The sequence below is a fragment of the Dama dama genome, chromosome 12, assembly GCF_033118175.1.
Source record: "Dama dama isolate Ldn47 chromosome 12, ASM3311817v1, whole genome shotgun sequence".
Lineage (NCBI taxonomy): Eukaryota > Metazoa > Chordata > Mammalia > Artiodactyla > Cervidae > Dama > Dama dama.
In genome coordinates this window covers 65,204,508-65,224,989 of record NC_083692.1, presented here as the reverse complement: position 1 = coordinate 65,224,989, position 20,482 = coordinate 65,204,508, and the positions used below count along the sequence as shown (strand labels likewise).

At 36.3% G+C, this 20,482-nt stretch overlaps 1 protein-coding gene across 7 annotated transcripts in view; it reads right to left on the bottom strand.

The window, feature by feature from the left end:
• Positions 1-3,961: 3,961 nt before the first annotated feature.
• The window catches only part of EXD1 (exonuclease 3'-5' domain containing 1), a 39,134-nt gene continuing 22,613 nt past the window's right edge, over positions 3,962-20,482 (bottom strand). For 5 of the 7 annotated variants that reach the window (XM_061157531.1, XM_061157533.1, XM_061157530.1 and 2 more), the window contains 5 exons: positions 16,725-16,829; positions 16,568-16,648; positions 14,118-14,273; positions 13,241-13,432; positions 3,962-6,254 (listed from right to left, as the gene is read on the bottom strand). In XM_061157531.1, coding sequence (XP_061013514.1) covers positions 5,595-6,254; positions 13,241-13,432; positions 14,118-14,273; positions 16,568-16,648; positions 16,725-16,829 — 1,194 coding nt within the window. In that variant the 3' untranslated portion in view covers positions 3,962-5,594. The remainder of the gene's footprint in view (positions 6,255-13,240; positions 13,433-14,117; positions 14,274-16,567; positions 16,649-16,724; positions 16,830-20,482) is intronic. The other 2 variants (XM_061157537.1, XM_061157538.1) reach the window with 2 other exon arrangements.

Sequence of the window (20,482 nt, the reverse complement as noted above, 5' to 3'; positions counted from 1 at the left end):
AGATATGCAGATGACACCACCCTTATAGGGCAGAAAGTGAAGAGGAATTATAGAGCCTCTTGATGAAGGTGAAAGAGGAGAGTGAAAAAGCTTGGTTAAAATCCAACACTCAAAAATTAAGATCATGGCATCTGGTCCTATCACTTCATGGCAAATAGATGGGGAAACAATGGGAACAGTGAAAGACTTTATTTTCTTGGTAAAACGTAAGGCCACTCTTACCTTCTGAGATGGCCTACACTCTGTCTGTGGAGTGTGTTTCTCTCTAAATAAATCCACTTCTTACGTATCACTCTGTCTCTCACTGAATTCTTTCTGTGATGAGACATCAAGAACCTGAGCTTCATTAAGTCCTGAGACCAGGTGTGTGAGACCCAATTAAAAGAGACACCTGAGACCCAATTAAAAGACAGTGGGTTCAAAAAAAAAAAAAAAGACAGTGGGTTCAAGTCCCAATCTGAGTTGCATGGTTTCATGGCCATATAAATTTTGGAATCATCTTGTCAATTTCTATGGGGTTTCCCAGGTGGCGCTAGTGATAAAAAAATCCACTTGCCAATGCAAGAGATACAAGGCTATCCCTGGGTTGGGAAGATTCCCTGGAAGAGGAAATGGCAACCCATTCCAGTATTTCTTGCCTGGAAAATTCCATGGACAGAGAAGCCTGGCAGGCTACAGTGCATAGGGTCACAAGGAGTCAGACATGACTGTGTCAATTTCTATATAAAGCCTGCTTGGATTTTGAATGTGACTGTAATAAATCTATGGATTTGGAATAAATAAATAAATCTATTAGAATTTGGGAATAATTTACATCTTAACAGTACTCAGCCTTCAGTGCTGTTTTCCATTTATTTATGTCTTCTTTAATTTCTCTCAGAAATATCTTGTAGTTTTCAATACTTGTCTTGCATATGTTTTATTAAGCCTATCCTTAAAGGTATCATGATTTTTATATGATTGTAAGTGGTATTTTTAAAAATTTCAGTTACTAATTCACCATTGCTAGTATTTTTTTAATATTCATATTATTTTTATATTGGCAGTGTACCCTGTAATATTGCTAAATTCACTTATGGATTTTAGTAGCATTTTGTACACTTCTTAGGATTTTATGTGCACATGATCATGTCTTGAAAAATAAATTTTACCTTTAAAATTTCTAATTTGTAAGCTTTTTCTTGCCTTATTCCACTAGTTAGTACTTACAGTACAATTTTAAATTGAAGTAGTGAAAGCAAATGTCCTTTCTTGTTCTCCATTATATGGGGAATACATTCAGACTTTCATCATTGTAAGTGTGATGTTAGTTTTTCCCCCCAATTTTAAAAAATGTGCTAAAGAATGTATAAAATTTACCGTCTCATTTTTATATGTACTGTTCACTGGTATTAAGTACATTCATATTGTTGTACAACCATCAATCTCCATAAATCTTTTCAACTTGCAAAACTGAAACTCTATAGCCTTTAAATAATAACTTCTAATTCTTCCTTCCCCCAGCCCCAGAAACCACCATCCTACTTTCTGTCACTATCATTTTGATTACTCTAGACACTTCATAGTTACTTTTTGTGACTGGCTTATTTCATTGACCATAAGGTTCTCAAGTTTTATCCATGTCATAGAACATTGCAGAATTTCCTTCCCTTTTAAGGCTGAGTAATATTTCATAATATGTATATACCACATTTTGCTTATCCACTCATCTATTGACAGACACTTGGGTTCACCTTTTGGCTATGTTCATAATGCTGCTATGAACATGCAAAACAAATATCTCTTCAAGACTCTGTTTTCAGTTCTTTTGGGTATACATCCAGAAGTGAAATTGCTGGATGATATGGTAATTATGTTTTTAACTTTTTGAGCAACCACCATGCTATTTTCTATAGTAGCTGCATTTTTATACCTCCATCAGTGGTGTATAAGAGTTCCAATTTGTCCACAACCTTGCAAACACTTACTTTCTGTTTTTTGCGTAGTAGCCATCCTAATGGGTATGAGATGGTATCTCACTGTAGTTCTGATCTGCATTTCTCTAATGATTAGTGACATTGAGCATCTTTTCATGTACCTGTTGGCATTTTGTATGTCTTCTTTGGAGAAATGTCTATTCAAGCCTGTTGATCATTTTTTAATCATTTTTGTTGTTGTTGAATTTTAGGATTTCTCTATATGTTTTGGCTTTGATTCCCTTATCAGATACATGCCATATATACATATATATATATATATACATATATATAAAAAACTACATACTATATATACATATATATACATTATATATATACGTATATGTATATATATATACACATATATATCATTATATATGTGTGTGTATATATATATATGTATAACTATGCAGGGGAGAGGAACCTAAGTATAAACACTGATATTAACAAAAATATTACCAGCTTTTTCAGTGTGGTTAGAGAAATGAATATATTTTTCTTCAGTTCAGTTCAGTTGCTCATTCATGTCTGACTCTTTGCAATCCCATGGACTGCAGCATGCCAGGCTTCCCTGTCCATCACCAACTCCTGGAGCTAACTCAAACTCTATTCATTGAGTCAGTGATGCCATCTGACTAAATTTAGGGGAAACTAAATTTTTCTTAGTTTCCCGTTTTCCAAATTCTATTTAACAGCACATTAATTTTAAAATGAAACATGCTTAAAATATTGGTTGTAAAAAAATAATAAAATGTTGGTTGTTAGGATTACAAAATGGAAAAATACTTGATATAAAAACACAATAAATATATTTATGGTATGGTCATGACTCTGTGTGTATAGATAGAGAATGAGAGAAAAAATTGAAAGAAAAGTGCCAAAATGTTAGGAAGCGTTGTTTAATATGGGATGATTGTTGAGTACTTTTTTCCTCTTTATTTTCTAAGTTTTCTGTAAGGTGTTTGTTGATGTTACCTTTATAATAAATGCATTTTTATAACTATACCAGGATAATCATCCTCAGGTCCCCAAGTTTGCACCAGGTCTTATCTTGGCTTTCTGCTGAGACTTGCCTCACGTCAAAACAATGATAGGCCTATATATAGTGCATTAAAATTCTATTGTGTAATATTAGGATTTACCAAGCCCATAGCCAGATCCCAGGCAAAGCTGCTGCAATGATTTTTTCACACTATAGATGAAAGAACACTGAATGGACCAAGAAGCAAGAAACATTGTTTCTATTCTCAGAGCAGGATCCTTCTTCAGGGAACTCATTTAATTCTGTTTCCCAATTCCTAAGCCTAAAGCATAGATTGCTTGTGAGACTCTCTAACTGCAGATCATATACAGAAAGGTCAGCTCAGAAAGGTGAGATCTGAGTAGGACAGATGTAGAAACTTGGTGCAGAATGAAGCAAGACTCCAAGAGAGTTTGGGAAAGCAGGCAGTATGGTTTATGAACTCTCGCCTAGAAAAATACTGAGTAAGAACTCAACGAGTTGGGTCAAGAATCAAAGATTTCCCAAAATTCTGAGCAAACTTTAGACATCTGAGTAATGGCACAGAGCATTAACAACGGGGCTTGAATCACCCAAGGATTTTCGTACATTCTCTCCAGGAAAGGACAGAGTTTCATGGTAGGATCTGACCACATGGAATTTAAGTAGGGACTCCAGGCTAGAATGGAGAAATGTACAGAGAAAAATGCAGTTCCAGTTACATAAGCATTTCACTAAGAAAATACTATGCTGAAACCCAAAAGTTTCCTTTAGTTCTGGGAGGCAAAGTACTTCTCAAAATAGCACTGTCCAAGAGAGCTTGTTGAAATGATGGAAATGTTCTGTATTTGTAATATTCAATACAGCTACCCAGGTAGCTCCTGGTTATATGGAACTATTGAGTAGCAAGTAGTAGCCACTGGGTTTATGGAAACATACAGCAAGTGCAACTGAATTTTTATTTCATTTAATCAATTTAATTTTAAATGTAAATAGCCACATATAGCTAGTGGCTACCATATTGAGCAGTACAGCAAAGGTCCAACAGAATCCTGTTGTTCTTTACAGTCACAGAACATAAATAATGAAAAATTCTGTTTTCAGATATGAAGAACATTACATTTTTCTTTGTAGCCTGTATACAAACATGTATAAATGTGTGTGGTATGGTTCCATAAGGTGCTAAATCAGTTCCACATATTTCACAGAAATCCATGCCCTTCCCAGAGTAAACCTAGATTAACCACTTTCTGGGATCAACCTGAAAATGCATTCACCCAAGATGAACCAGAAATCATCTTTGCTCCAAATGCGCTTCTAAACTATGGACAAAGTGAGACACAGCACCACAGGGCTGAGTTAACAGCTCATAGGCCTGCCTTCATCTTTTTTATTTTTTTGCCTTCATCTTAAGTTCAGACCAGATCTGGGCTCTGGGGTTTGGAAGGCATAGCTGGACGTTCTTTCAGTGGTACTCACCACAGAATCAATGAGCACAGACAAGGATATTCCTAAGTGAAAACTGTCTCTAAGTTTTCCCTAAGTACAATAAATAATAGAGGCCTGTATAACAGTCAAATTGCCAAATTTCTAGGGAATTTCCTGGTGAACCAGTGGTTAGGGCTAGGCACTTTCACTGCTGTGGCCCAGATTTGATCCCTGGTTGATGAACTAGGATTCTATAAGCTGTGTAGTGTGGACAAAAAAAAAAAAAAACCAAACATACAGATTTCTACTCCAGATTCTAGACTTAGAAATGCAGAAACATTCCAATTTATTCCTACCCTGACACAATGAAGAAAAGTGAGAGATAACCTAATGCCAAAACAGGTTTATTGCTTATTATACACAAAAGAATGTGAGCAACTAGCAAGTATTCAATATAAAAAGACTCAGGACAACTTGCCTTCTTTTTACCCTAAGAAAGCATACCATCTCCAGGCAAACAGAGTGCAATCAAACTTAAAGTTTACATAACAGACATACTTTAAAGAAGTCCCTGCTATTTAGGAAAAATGACAAAACTGTCTAAAAGTAAATGAAATGAAAAAAACCTAGAACTGTTATACTGATTCCTGTAGTAACATTAACTATTGTTTGTCTATAACATAAGACAGACTGAAAACTTAAATTGAAAAATAAAGTTGGATTTTTTCAGCTTTATTGAAGTATACCTGATAAACTTACTTATTAGTATTTTAAAAAGGAAAAAAGTTCTGATAAATTTGTTGGGTATCACTTTTTTTTAAACTTCTGGCTAAGAGTTTTACCAACCCCCTTCAAACCAAAAAATACAACAAAAAAATTTTAAGTATAGGTTCTTCCAAACACTAAGTCCAAAATTTTTCCCTTCTTCAAATCTTTTAAACCCAAATTATGAGAAATAATTTAGTCTGGCCACAGGGAACATTTCTACAGAATGACATAATCAGAAAATCTACTTCTTCCATTATTTAACTTATTCATTCCCATCCTAATCAAATTCCATGAATACAGAAAGTAAGAGAATATAATTTTCCCTAAAGACTGTGACTGAGGTAAAACTGAATTTACAACATGAGAAACTTAAGCACTGAGGAAGGCCCTGATGGCAGAGGAAATAGGCCACCTTAATGGCTTCAAAAACAAATTGCAGATCTCTAAGGCAGATTGGGAGAATCTGGATTTAACCAGGAATCAGTCTTTTCCAAAGCTGGGCAGGGAGGAAGTGTGGGAAGCACAGCTTTTCTAAAAGGATGAAAAATGCCACTTGGAGACACTCTGGTTTCCTGAGGAAGGGAAGGAGACACTGAAACATCTTGTTTTGTACCTTTTAGATCTTCCTTGTTTTCCACCATCAATAACTGTTCTATCTCCTCTTTCAAAGATAAACTTGTCTTAAATTCTTGTTTAGGTATCTTGAGATGTTCTTTCTGAGCTATTCTCTGGTCTTTAACCCCCTCTGACTCAGGGTAATTTAGGTTGTAACTGGAATCCTCGCTGGCATCTTCCTTTGTGGGAGGTAGATATTGAGGCTCTACTCTGGTTTGTTTACTCTTAGATTCTTCTTTCAGTAAATTTACATTCTCATGAGATGTAATATTTGGAGCTTTATCTTGTGTAGAATTTTTACAAAGTAAGAAACCTCGTACTTTTCCCTCTTTCCCTGCTGTCTCTGTCACCGATTTCTTTGGATGTAGTACTGTCCTTACTAGGAGTCCCTGAGCATTTACTCTATATTCTTTTGCCGCTTTCTCTCTGCGCTGCTTCTGGAAGTCCTGGAGTTGAAGCAGTTCCTCCGGGAGCTCCATACATGTAGGCTAAGAAAAGAAAATGAACACAAGTCTACTATAACTAAACTTCTGAATATAGTCCTTAAAATCACTTCTACTAAACAGTATTTGGCAAGCAAGCATCTATTCAAATATGTTCTTATGGCACCCTCTAGTGTCTTCAACTATAATAGTACTACTTTTTGAGTAATTTAAAATATGTTGAATCCAGTTTTGTATGTTGTACATGTGTGTATACATAAAGATTATACAAAAAAAGTAAGGGTCCAGTCCAATCTTGCCCCAACTGCCTTAGCAGGTACACCCTGTAAAAAGCAGCTTTTTGTGAGCCTCCCAGAGCCAGCCTTTGCATATTTGATTTCTTACTAAATATCTTTTCATTCGATTATATTTTTCAATTTTTATTTTCCTCCAACTTTTTATCTTGATAACTCTAGAAGTATTTAATACAAATGGCAATATTATATTTTTTCCATCTTTATTTTTCCAACTAAAAAATTTGTCTTAAGAGATTTTTCCATGTTGGCAATTTTAATGGCTGTATGGATATACCATATTAACAAAACCGTTGTTATGGATGGATATTTGGGTTGTTTCCAGTATCTTGTCATTACATAAATGCTACAATAAAGGATATATTAAGAAAATGTGCTCTCTGTTATGAGGCAAATAATTTTCCCCAGGTTGCTTGCCCTTTGAGTTTGTTCACTGTATTTTCACTATACAAAATTTTTGAAGTCAAATTTATTTATCTTTTTTGAATTCTGAGTATTTCTGTTGCATAGAAAAGCAACCTCTCATACAAATCAATAGCAAAAAAATAAATAATCTAATTTAAAAGTGAGCAAAGGACTCGAATAGACAATTTTCCAAAGAAGATATTTAGATGGCCAACAGGTACATGAAAAGGTGCTAAATATCACTATTCATCAGGGAAATGCAAATCAAAACCACAATGAGATATTATTAACACTTCTTAAGATGCCTATAATCAAAAAGACAGAAAACAAGTATTGGTGAGAATGTGGAACACAGGGAACTCTCATACACTGCTGAGAGGAATGTAAACTAGTACTGCTACTATGGGAAACAGTATGGAGGTTCCTCAAAAAATTAAAAACAGAACTATTATATGGTACAGCAATCCTATGTCTGGGTACATATTTGAAGGATTATGAAAACAGGATCGTAAAGAGACAGGTACATTCCTTGTTCACTGTGTCATTATTAACAATAGCCAAGATATGTAAACAACCTGTGTCTATCAAAAGACAAATGAATAAAGATGTGGTGTATATATATACACACAATAGAATATTTTTCAGCCATTAAAATGAAGGAAGTCCTGCCATTTGCAATAATATATTTGAACCTGGAGGGTTATGCTAAGTGAAATAAGCCAGAGAGATAAAGAAAAATGATGCATGGAATCACTGATAGATGAAATCTTAAAAAAAAAGAAAGCATCAAACATGTTACTTCATAAAATAGAAAACAGAATGGTGGTTCCCAGGGGTTGAAGGAAATGGAAATGGGAAGATGTAAGTCAGAGGGTAAAAACTTACAGTTGTAAGAATAATAAGTTCTGGGGATCTAATGTACAGCATGGTTACTATAGTTAATACTTGAAAGTTGCTGAGAGTATATCTTAAACATTCTCAGCACACACACAGAAAAAAGGTAGCCAGGAGGTGATAGATGTGTTAATTATCTTAATCTTGGTAATGATTCCACAATGTATGTCGTATCATAATGATGTACACTTTCAGTTCAGTTCAGTTCAGTCCCTTAGTTGTGTCCGACTCTTTGTGACCCCATAGACTGAAGCATGCCAGGCCTCCCTGTCCATGACCAGCTCCCAGAGTTTACTCAAACTCATGTCCATTGAGTCAATGATGCCATCCAACCATCTTATCCTCTGTCACCCCTTTCTCCTCCTGCCTTCAATCTTTCCCAGCATCAGGGTCTTTTCAAATGGGTCAACTCTTCGCATCAGGTGGCCAAAGTATTGGAGTTTCAGTTTCAACATCACTCCTTCCAATGAGTATTCAGGACTGATTTCCTTTAGGATGGACTGGTTGGATCTCCTTGCAGTCCAAGGGACTCTCAAGAGTCTTCTTCAACACCACAGTTCAAAAGCATCAATTCTTCGGTGCTCAGCTTTCTTTATAGTCCAACTCTCACATCCATATATGACTACTGGAAAAACCATAGCTTTGATTAGACGGACCTTTGTTGGCAAAGTAACGTCTCTGCTTTTGAATATGGTGTCTAGGTTGGTCATAACTTTTCTTCCAAGGAGTAAGTGTCTTAATTTCATGGCTGCAGTCACCATCTGCAGTGATTTTGGAGTCCCAAAAAATAAAGTCTGCCACTGTTTCCACTGTTTCCCCACCTATTTGACATGAAGTGATGGGACCAGATGCCACAATCTTAGTTTTCTGAATGTTGAGTTTTAAGCCAAATTTTTCACTCTCCTCTTTCACTTTCATCAAGAGGCTCTTCAGTTCTTTACCTTCTGCCATAAGGGTAGTGCCATCTGCACATGAGGTTATCGATATTTCTCCCGGCAATCTTGATTCCAACTTGTGCTTTATCCAGCCCAGCGTTTCTCATGATGTACTCTGCATATAAGTTAAATAAGCAGGGTGACAATATACAGCCTTGATGTACTCCTTTTCCTATTTGAAACCAGTCTGTTGTTCCATGTCCAGTTCTAATTGTTGCTTCCTGACCTGCATACAGATTTCTCAAGAGTCAGGTCAGGTGGTCTGGTATTCCCTCTTTCAGAGGGAATTCTCTTTCAGAATTTTCCAGTTTGTGGTGATCCACACAAAAGCTTTGGCAAAGTCAATAAAACAGAAATAGATGTTTTTTCTGGAACTCTTTTGCTTTTTCAATGATCCAGCAGATGTTGGCAATTTGATCTCTGGTTCCTCTGCCTTTTCTAAAACCAGTTTGAACATCTGGAAATTCACAGTTCACGTATTGTTGAAGCCTGGCTTGGAGAATTTTGAGCATTATTTTACTAGGGTATGAGATGAGTGCAATTGTGTGGTAGTTTGAGCATTCTTTGGCATTGCCTTTGGGACTGGAATGAAAACTGACCTTTTCCAGCCTGTGGCCACTGCTGAGTTTTCCAGATTTGCTGGCATATTGATGCAGCACTTTCACAGCATCATCTTTCAGGATTTGAAATAGCTCAACAGGAATTCCATCACCTCCACTAGCTTTGTTCGTGGTGATGCTTCCTAAGGCCCACATTGACTTCACATTCCAGGATGTCTGGCTCTAGGTGAGTGATCACAACATTGTGATCATCTGGGTCATGAAGATCTTTTTTGTAGAGTTCTTCTGTGTATTCTTGCCACCTCTTCTTAATATCCTCTGCTTCTGTTAGGTCCATACAATTTGTCCTTTATTGTGCCCATCTTTGCAGGAAATGTTCCCTTGCTATCTCTAATTTTCTTGACGAGACCTCTCTTTCCCATTCTATTGTTTTCCTCTATTTCTTTGCACTGATCACTGAGGAAGGCTTTATCTCTCCTTGCTATTCTTTAGAACTCTGCATTCAAATGGGCATATCTTTCCTTTTCTCCTTTGCTTTTCACTTCTCTTCTTTTCACAACTATTTGTGTATGGCTTCCCCAGACAGCCATTTTATTTTTTGCAATTTTTTTCTTACGGATGGTCTTGATCCCTGTCTCCTGTACAATGTTACGAACCTCCATCCATAGTTCTTCAGGCACTCTGTCTATCAGATCTAGTCCCTTTAATCTATTTGTCACTTCCACTGTATAATCGTAAAGGATTTGATTTAGGTCATACCTGTATGGTCTAGTGGTTTTCCCTACTTTCTTCAATGTATGTCTGAATTTGGCAGTAAGGAGTTCATGATCTGAGCCACAGCCAGCTCCCGGTCTTGTTTTTGCTGACTGTATAGAGTTTCTCCATCTTTGGCTACAAAGAATGTAATCAATCTGATTTCTGTATTGCCCATCTGGTGATGTCCATGTATAGAGTCTTCTCTTGTGTTGTTAGAAGAGAGTGTTTGCTATGACCAGTGCGTTCTCTTGCAAAACTCTATTAGCCTTTGCCCTGCTTCATTCTGCACTCCAAGGTCAAATTTGTCTGTTACTACAGCTGTTTCTTGACCCCCCTTCTCTTGCATCCCAATCCCCTATAATGAAAAGGACATCTTTTGTGGGTGTTAGTTCTAGAAGGTCTTGTAGGTCTTCATATAATCATTCAACTTCAGTTTCTTCAGCATTACTGGTTGGGGCATAGACTTAGATTACCATGATATTGAAGTGGTTTGCCTTGGAAACGAATAGAGATCATTCTATTGTTTTTGAGATTGCATCCAAATACTGCATTTTGGACTCTTTCGTTGACTTTAAGTATACATAATTTTGTCAACTCTTCCTCAATAAATTTGGTGAAGACATTTTCCTACTGTGAGATAATTTTCTTTTAATACTTTTTGCTTTTTAAGACTCTACAAAGATTTTTGCCATTAATTTCATAATTCCATTTTTTATATAAATACTTGATCCATGGGATTTACTTTGGTGTAGCAAAATATGTAACAATACAACTCTGATTTTCCTCCTTCCACAATGGTTAGTCAATTGTCTAAAGCCATACTAAATAATCTTTTTCTCACTGATTGGAAAGTCTACCTCTATCCCAATCATTACTGATATATATGAAATCTATGTCGGGGTTCTCTCCTCTCTTCCACTTATCTGCCCATACATGTATCACTGACATTTAACGTAGACATATAATATGTTTTAATATCTGACAGGACTATTCTTCATTATGCCTATTCATCCCTATAAACATTATAGTCACAGTTTACCAAAATAATTACAGTTTTAATATTTTTCCTAGAATAAAGTTAAATTTAAAAGTTAATTCAGGAATAATTGATAGGCAAAAATACTTAATGTCCCCAGGCATTTAAATCCTCTTTTACACCATTCAGTAATACTTTAACATTTTCTTCATCTCTATATAATCTATTTTTTGTTACAATTATAAATGAATGTTTTTCTCCCATTATATTCTCTAGCTGTATAATTTTATGTTATATTTGTACCCTTTACCAAATTGCCTTTTTGTTTGTGGCAGTATTTTCCAGTCGATTCTCTTTAGTATTCGAATGTATCATGAGTAAGTCATAATTCCGGTTCCTCATGTTCAATTTTTATAGCTCATTTTTTCCTAATCCCACTGGCTAATAGCTTCAGAAACTACTAAAGTAGTGGTTATAGTCACCAATTTTGTATTTTGATATTAATGTTCCCAATCAAATATTATGTAGTCTTCTTGCTTGAGATATGCTTTATCATGTTAAAGTATCTATTCCAACTTTAATCAACAATGTACATAGAAAATTATCAAATTTTTTCAGCAAATAACAGTGAGAGTAAAATATTAAAAAGATAAAAAACTGTCTTTTACAGTGATAAATGAAAAACATTAAAATTCTCCAATCAAACTAACTATACAAGGACTTTTATGTTGTTCTTTTTTTGTTAAATGGTGAGAGCAAAATACATAAAAGTTACAAAATAACCTCCTCAGCATTTATGAGATAATCTTAAGGCCTTCTTGGCCCTAGTAAAATATACAGAATTTAACATAATATAGTCGCTCAGTCATGTCCTACTCTGCGACCCCATGGACTGTAGCCTGCTAGGCTTGTCTGTCCATGGGGATTCTCCAGGCAAGAATACTGGAATGGGTTGCCATGCCTTCCTCCAGAGGATCTATCCAACTCAGGTATAAAACCCAGATCTTCCGCACTGTAGGCAGATTCTTTACCATCTGAGCCACCGGGGAAGCCCATAATATTTTCTATCAATTACTAAATATTATGAACATAATATTAAACCATGCTTGTAACTATAATCCAGAGACACATTAATGGAAAATATAGGGGTTTCCATGGTGGCGCAGTGGTAAAGAATCCACCTGCCAATGCAGGAGACATGAGTTTGATCCCTGATCCAGGAAGATTCCACATGTGGCAGAGTAACTAGGCCTGTCCACTACTTTTACTGAGCCTGTGCTCTAGAGCCCAGGAAGCTGCAACTACTGAGCCCATGTGCCGTAACTACTGAAGCTCACATACCCTAGAACCTGTGTTCTGCAACAAGAGAAGCCACAAGAAGAAATCCAGATACCACAATGAAGAGTAGCCCTCGTTCTCCGCAGCTAGAGAAAAGCCTGTGCAGCAAAAAAGATCCAGGACAGCCAAAATAAAATAAATCAATACTTGTAAAAATAAAAAAGCGTGATACATTGAATGGAGTTTGTATCAAAACTGCTATTATTTTATTTAGGACTTTGCATCAAAATTCCTAAATGAGAATGGTTTAAAGCAGCAGCCTGAGAACTTTTTATGTAAGGAGTCAAATAGCAAATATTTCAGGCTTTGTAAGCCAGAAACATGGCTTCTGCACACTTTTTTTTTTTTTAACAACCCTTTAAGACTCTACAAATCATTTTTAGCTTGTGAGCTGTATAAAAATGGGCAAGATTTGGCCTTAATGCAAAGGTCTATCAACAATATAAGTTTTCTTATATTGTGCTGGCTTCATAAAAATAACTAATGAAATATTAAATTTATCCTTTCTTTGAAAGACATATTTACTGGAAATATAATTTAATATTTAACAAAGGAGTTGGGACTTCCAGCACATCAACTTTTAGTTTTATTGAAATGCACGTCACCAGTTGTATCATATGAAATAAGTGTCAGTGATCATAAAAAATATATGTATATTTATACATATATAAATACATATAAATATACATATATATAACACATATATACATGGTAAAAAAAAAATGTGCTCAAGTAGCTGCATTAAGCCCTTCAAGAATATTTACCATCAAGTCTGCTGAAAAAAATCTGGTGCAGCTGTGAAGACTGGGTATCACTGTGACCCCCTCATGAGAAAGCAGAAGTCTTGAAAACAAAGCCACAGAGTGGTACCTACCTCCATGCCTCCAAGTCGGTCTGCAGACCCTTCTCGGTAGGTGTTTAGGTATCCGTCCACCAGGGTAGTTAGGTCAGACATCATTTCATCCAAGAGTACCAAGCGAAGGGGGAGCAGGTAGGTAGCTTCCAAAGCCAAAATTTTCAGCAAAGAAGGTGAAAGCGGTCGTGTGAACCACAGTTCTGGGTTTTCCTAGAAATATCAAAACAATTTTCTCAGAATCTTAAACAAAACTTTAAAGAATGGTTTATTTAAGTGTTGCTTAACTTAAATCACCATTACTGTCATTTTCTTCAGTTATTACCTTCTACTTTCACACTATGGGTAGCCTTCTGAGAATATACACACATACACAAACACACTGTGTGTATACATTTGAATGTGAGTATGTAATGGGGGAAAGATGTGGGGGAGGGAGGGAGGGAAGAAGGTGGATAAGGGGAGAGAGAGAGAGAGGGCTTGAGAGAGAGATCAGGGCTTCTCACGCAAAACTGGAAGCAGCAGGACTGATTATATGGCCAAAACTGCAGCCAATATGATCATGACTTAAGTTTACATGCAAGGCTATTAGAAGCTGAAGAAAATCTATCTAACTTTGGGGGAAGTAATTGGCATGATCTTTGTTCCAGTGCCTTAATCCAAATTCCCAATAAAATCCCCCCTTATCCAACTTGAAAATTTATTTTAAAGTACTTTAACCAACAAATCTGGATGCTGGTTTTTTTCCCACTTGAGACCACAAACTGCTCCCATTTGAAACAACTAAGATTTTGGCAATGTCCATATGCTTTTCAGAGAAGCTGTCATTTTTCTATTTAATATGCTAATAATCCCACTCACAAGACACTTGAAAATATTAATGTCATATGCGACATACTTTAATACTCACTCGAATCCATCTTTGTCTCACTTCCAGAAAGGAGAGATGTTTAGGGGCTATTTTAAGGTGTCTGATTAAACTCTCCTGTAAAGTACTAATGCAGTTTGGAAGAAAGCCACCCGTTTCCACGGAAAATTGAAGGACATCTGCTACCTGTGGCATTCAAAAAGAACAAACAGACCAATCCATAGAATATATTACAGAGAGCTATCTCATGACAGAACTATATTTGGAGAAGTGTCTTTAAATACCATTTTTCCCAAGAATCCATGTGACAGACAATGCCATCAGAAAATTTTAAGTTGTTAGGTTAACTTATTCTGAAAAATTAGAAAAGAAAAAGGACCACGCAACTTTAATGTGTCCCTATTTTCTCTTCCACTTCTTTTATTTGTCCACTTTATGATTATTTATTACTCTTTGGTGCCTTTAATGAATGGGGAAAGGAAGATAAAATTAAAGGATCACTTCTACTTATTAGCAACTCTGGCAAAGTTTTGGTAAGGAAAGCTGATAAAATTAAGAATTATAATCATTATTTATCTGTGTGTGGTATGCTAAATAATGGCCCCTGAAGATATCCACATCCTAATTTCTGGACCTGTGAATATTATCGTAAATGCAAAATGGACTTTGCATCTGTGATTAGTTAAGGATACTGAGATAGGGAGATGAATTACCTGGGTGGGCCCTAAACATAATCACAAGTGTTCTTATACGATGAGGCAGAGGGAGATTTTATTACAGTCAGAGGAGAAGGTGATGTGATGATGAAACAAGAGATTTGAGTGATATACTTTGAAGATGGAAGGAGTCACAAGCCAAAGTACAGGTGAAAGCTGAAAACGCAAGGAAACAGATTGTTCTCTCACAGCCTCCAGAAGAAACTAGCCCTGAGGACACCTTGACTTTCACCTGGTGAAAATGATTTCAGATGTCTGACCTCCAGAACTGTAGGAGAGTAAATTTATGTTTTAAGCCACAAAGTTTATGGTGATTAGTTACAATAGCAACAGAAAACTAATACACTGTGTTAAAGGAAGACAAATTGAAATAATTCTGAATTCCTGCTTCTCGCACTATGAAAATCTGAAAAGAAAAATATGGAAAGACATGCCAGGGACTTCCCTGGTGGTCCAATAGTTAAGACTTCGCCTTCCAATGCAGGGGATGAGGGTTTAATCCCCAGTTGGGGAACAAAGATCCCACATGCCTCATAACCAAAAAAAAAAAAACAAACCAAAAAAACCCAAAACAGAAAACAGAAGCAATATTGTAACAAATTTAATAAAGACTTTTAAAAATTAAAAAAATGACAGGACAATGTCTTCATTAGACAACATATATGGGCTCTAATCAAGAAGCTGAATGGCCTCAAGGGAATGATAAGCAATTCTTTTACAATATGGAGTTAGCAAAGAAACAATCTCTATACAGTGAATGCTCTTGAAAGAAGACCCACAGGTCTTCTGGCACAAAGTTCATTATAAGCAGATACATAAAGAGCAAACTTCAACCACATACAATAACATAAAGTTGAACTTTTAGGAATTTCTGTCTAAAAATAATTGGCTAACTCATTATTTTAACCCCCCTCAAAGGTTCTAGGTTTATATATTCAAGATCTTCCTTTCATGGCATTAATTTAGAAGATTAGAAGAACTTAAATAATACATAATGAAAATTAGTAGTTTTATGGCTCTCACAGACAAATCAGAAACCCAGATTAGCTCTAAATCTAGTATAGTCTAGGAATTTCTCTAGGCCCTTTAGACCAGAGAAAAATCACTTATCTCCAGGGTATTTGGGGCCAGAATAGGCTTTGGGGGCACATCTAGTACAACCTGCATCCCTGAGCTAGAAGCCCATTAGCCTTAACTGATACCCGGTGGCTTAGATGGTAAAGAATCTGCCTGTAATGCAGGAGACCCAGTTTCAATCCCTGGGATGGGAAGATCCCCTGGAGAAGGGAATGGCTACCTAGTCCAGCATTCTTGCCTTGAGAATTCCATGGACAGAGGAGACTGAAAGGCTACAGTTCGTGGGGTCGCAAAGAGTTGGACACAGCTGAGCAACTGTCACTTTAACTGATACATGTGTGATAAAGGCATAGACATGACTGCTTACCTCACAGTAAGAGTCTGTGTCAGATTTCCAAATAACCCTAAAATTGTTCGAGTTTCTGAATGTTACAGAGCTTAGAGCTTGCTTACTTGAAAAATTCTGGAGCAAAATGAAGGGAAAAAACCCTAAATACTTACTAATAACTTTTCTGCAGTGCTTCTACAGTTCACCAAATGTTCTCACATATTGTACAAACATATTACAGAAGAAGTGGGCAGGAATGAGGCACACACAAAAAGACTTCAATCACTCATCAGACAATGCTTATTTTCTACAGAAACCATATGTACAATAGATTGATTCAAGCATTTCCCTACATGTACCTGGGTGTCAAAGACATTATTCAGCAAAATTCCATACTGATGAGAGAGGCAATCAGAAAGCCAACGACAATCATGGATAACCTAAGGAATCAGAAGACAGAGTTATTAGAACCTTGTTATTACTCTTACTAGCAGATGAATCAGCTTACACACTCACCTTCAAAATTCTCTTGTCTTCTAATACCATCTGAAGTCCATTGTTGAAAGCACGACTTCCCAGAAGGAAAATGTCAAACAAGTAAACCCGGCTATTTGTGGCCACCTGCAATAGACCATCCAGACACATATTATAAGACAGAGCTAGGGAAGAGGAAGACATGAAAGAAAGGTTCAAGAAAGACCTGAAAATAATATTTAACATCCACATTTTTAAAGTAAACACTATGCACTCATTGACTCTTAGGGAAATAGGTTTAAATTTATCTTAAGTTAAAAAAAAAACCACACTGGAATCAACAAGTCCACATAGCTATTTTTTTTTTCACACTGCTATATTTAAAATGGATAACAAACAAGGTCCTGCTGCATAGCACAGGGAACTCTGCTCAACGTTATATGGCAGCCTGGATGGGAGGGGAGTCTGGGAAGGAATGGAAATGTATATGTAGGACTAAGTCCCTTTGCTGTACACTTGAAAATATAACACTGTTAATCAGCTATACTCCAATATAAAATAAAAAAGTTTTTAAAAAATCCACAAATACACTATCTCTGTGATCTTTCAAAGGAAAGAAAAGGACAAGTTGGTGGTTTGGCCTTTAGCTTTTTTCTTTTTCAATGTTTTACATTTCACCTGTGGCATCCTAATATTCCGGAATTATAGGTTTAAGGGGAACTAACAGTATTTAATTCTCAATAACACAAAATGCTATTTCTCTGAATTCCATAACATGCATGGTCATGTTAGGTGTTACATAAAATTAACAGAAGATCCTTGTCCTCTAGCAGTTTAAAACAGGCAACAACATGCTGGCACAAATGGTAGGATGTGAAATACTGTCATTTTGATCAATTTTATACAATTATAAGAATTATAGGCTGTTTCTGATCATAAAAGTCACAAAGGTTATATAGTTGTATAATGTGCTGAGTCAAAGAATAAAGGTAAGAACAGATCCAAATAGGCCTTGAGAGCCAGTTATGGGACAGGCGGATGGCATCTTTGTCATTTCAGGAGCTACTGTTGGTACAGTTACAATTACCAGGCCAACCAGGCACCCATTCTCAAATCTTTCACGTTTTTGCTAGAATGTGACACCTGAAATAGTCAATCTCTGCTCTTTCTCTACCTCTTTAATTATAAAAATTGAATAGACACATTACAGAAGCTTGGAAAATAATTCTGTGCTAGACTGCAAACTCTGTGAGAGAAGAGATTATGTCCAACTCACCACTCGTAACTGAAGCAACAACTAGAACAGAGCCAGGCCCGTGGACGGCTGTTATCCATCTTTTCAGTGAATCAGTGCATCATGCAGTACAACACTCCCTTCTTTTTTTTCCATATAAAAATGTATATGACTCTAATAATATGCATTCAAATCTATACCCTGCTTTTTTCTCTCATAAATTTTCAAACATTTTTCTATACTATATTTGTCAATTTTTGGCAGCCACATAAGATCTATCAAATATACTGTATTATCTCCTACAGTTAATTATTTAAGTGGCTTCTGACTTTTCATCACTATAAATGCTGCCAAGATGAACAGGTTCGCACAGAATTAATTTTTTCTCCATATTTTGAATTATTTAGGATAGATTCCCAGAAACAAACCTGAAAAGTGTGCCAAATGATTAAAAAAAAAAAAAAACCTTTATGACTCTAAACAAATATTTGCTACCTTCACCTTAGGACATAATGTTATATCTGAAAATATTTGACCACAGATGAAGGTTAAACATTTAAATAATGTAAAGTCAAAGAAAAGCAGTCAGAAATACTGACAGAAAAAAAAGCAGATTAGGAAAAACAAAACAGAACAAAGAAAGAAACACAAAATGAAAATAAAGGTATAGGAATTGAAGGTGCCAGATACTAAGAAAAGTGAGGAGCTAGAAATAAGGTGATGGGCTGAAGGTCTGTATAAGTAAGTCTCTAAGTTACCCCTTTCCATTCCCATGGAGAACAGAAGATATATTCTCTGGATAAATCCAATGAGACAGGCTCTAGGGTTGGGAATATAAGATATAGAAGAGGGCAGGGGGTTGGTAATGGAGTCAGAAATGAGTCTGCACACTGAATTCTGAGCCTCCAGGCCTCTTTCCTTGTAGTTTCCAGCTTGGCATCACCAGCTTGCATTGGAACAAGAGGATAGAGGGCTCCAGGGAAAATGGCTTCAATACAAAAATGCAGCCCAGGTTATCAGAATAGACGTAAGCCTGTGAAAAACTATACCAAGGGGAAAATACGGGAAGGCTTAGCCACAAATGAAAGGAAAACAAAGCTAGTAAGATGGCAATTATCAATTCTATGAAAAACAAAAAGTTGGGCAAGAAAAGAACAATCTTACTGGCTCAACAAGGAGCAATGATTACATAGTCATAATCACATACAGCCTGAATCCTGTCTTAATCAAAAATTGGGATATAAATTCCCCCACCAAAAAAAAAAAAAAAAACAACAAACAACACCTCACCAAAAACACTAATTTAAAAAGACACACAACCCAATGTTCAAAGCAGCATTATTTACAATAGGTTATCACCTGGAAATAATCTAAGTGTTCATCAACAGGTGAAAGGAAAAAGAAGTGGTGGGAGACGCACGTGCACACACACACACACACACAATGGAATACTACTCAGTCATAAAAAAGAACACACTTTTGTCATTCACAGCAACATGGATGGACCTGGAAGGCATTACCAGACACAGAAAGAGAAATACTGTAGAATATCATTTTTATGTGGAATCTAAAAAATACAACAAACTAGTGAATATAACAAAAAAAGAAGTCAACTCACAGATATAGAGAACAAACTAGTGGGGAAATATAGGGGTAGGGGAGCAGGAGGTACAAATTATTGGGTGTAATATAGGCTCAAGAACGTATTGAACAACATGGGGAACACAGCCAACAATTTTGTAATAACTGTAATTGGAAAGTAACCTTTAAAAATTATATAAAAATATGGGTTTCTCTGGTGGCTCAGTGGTAAAGAATTTGCCTGCCAATATAGGAGACACAGGTTCAGTCCCTGATTCAGGAAGATCCCACACACTTAGGAGCAACTGAGACTGTGCACCACAATTATTGAGCCTATGCTCTAGAGTTCAGGAGCCGCAACTACTTAGCCCGCTTGCCCTAAAGCCCAGGCTTCATAAGAAGAGAAACCACCACAGGAAAAAAAAAACCTGTGCACCACAACTAGAGACTAGCCCCTGCTTGTCACAACTAGAGAAAAGCCCATGCAGCAATGAAGCCCCAACACAGCCAAATTAAATAAATTAATCAAATTATTTTTAAAAAATCAGTTGTATTATTATAAAAAGTTATATAAAAACAAAAATTCTTAAAAATTGGGATATAGCTACACTGGTAGGCTCTATGGAATATGGGTGTTACAGAGAGCAAAATCTTTATTTAGTATAATAAAAATTAATAATTTGTAAAACTAATTAATAAAGAGAGAACAATGGCAAATTATTAGAAAAAGGAAAACAGAAATATTTCAACATGTTAAAAGTCACTGCCTCTGTATTTTGTGTGTCTGGTTCCCTGGTTTTTGAGGCTGCTACCAGAGGATGCCCCTTGATGGCACAGCTCTGGTGCTGGGGTGGCTTGTATTTCTGGGTCCTACAGGACTGTGGCAACTGGAGGGACAGTTCTTGGCAGGCTACCACAACCCCCGCCCAGGGCACTACACAGACAGTGGACTGGGGCACATACCCCGGTCTTTCTGTGAAGGAGA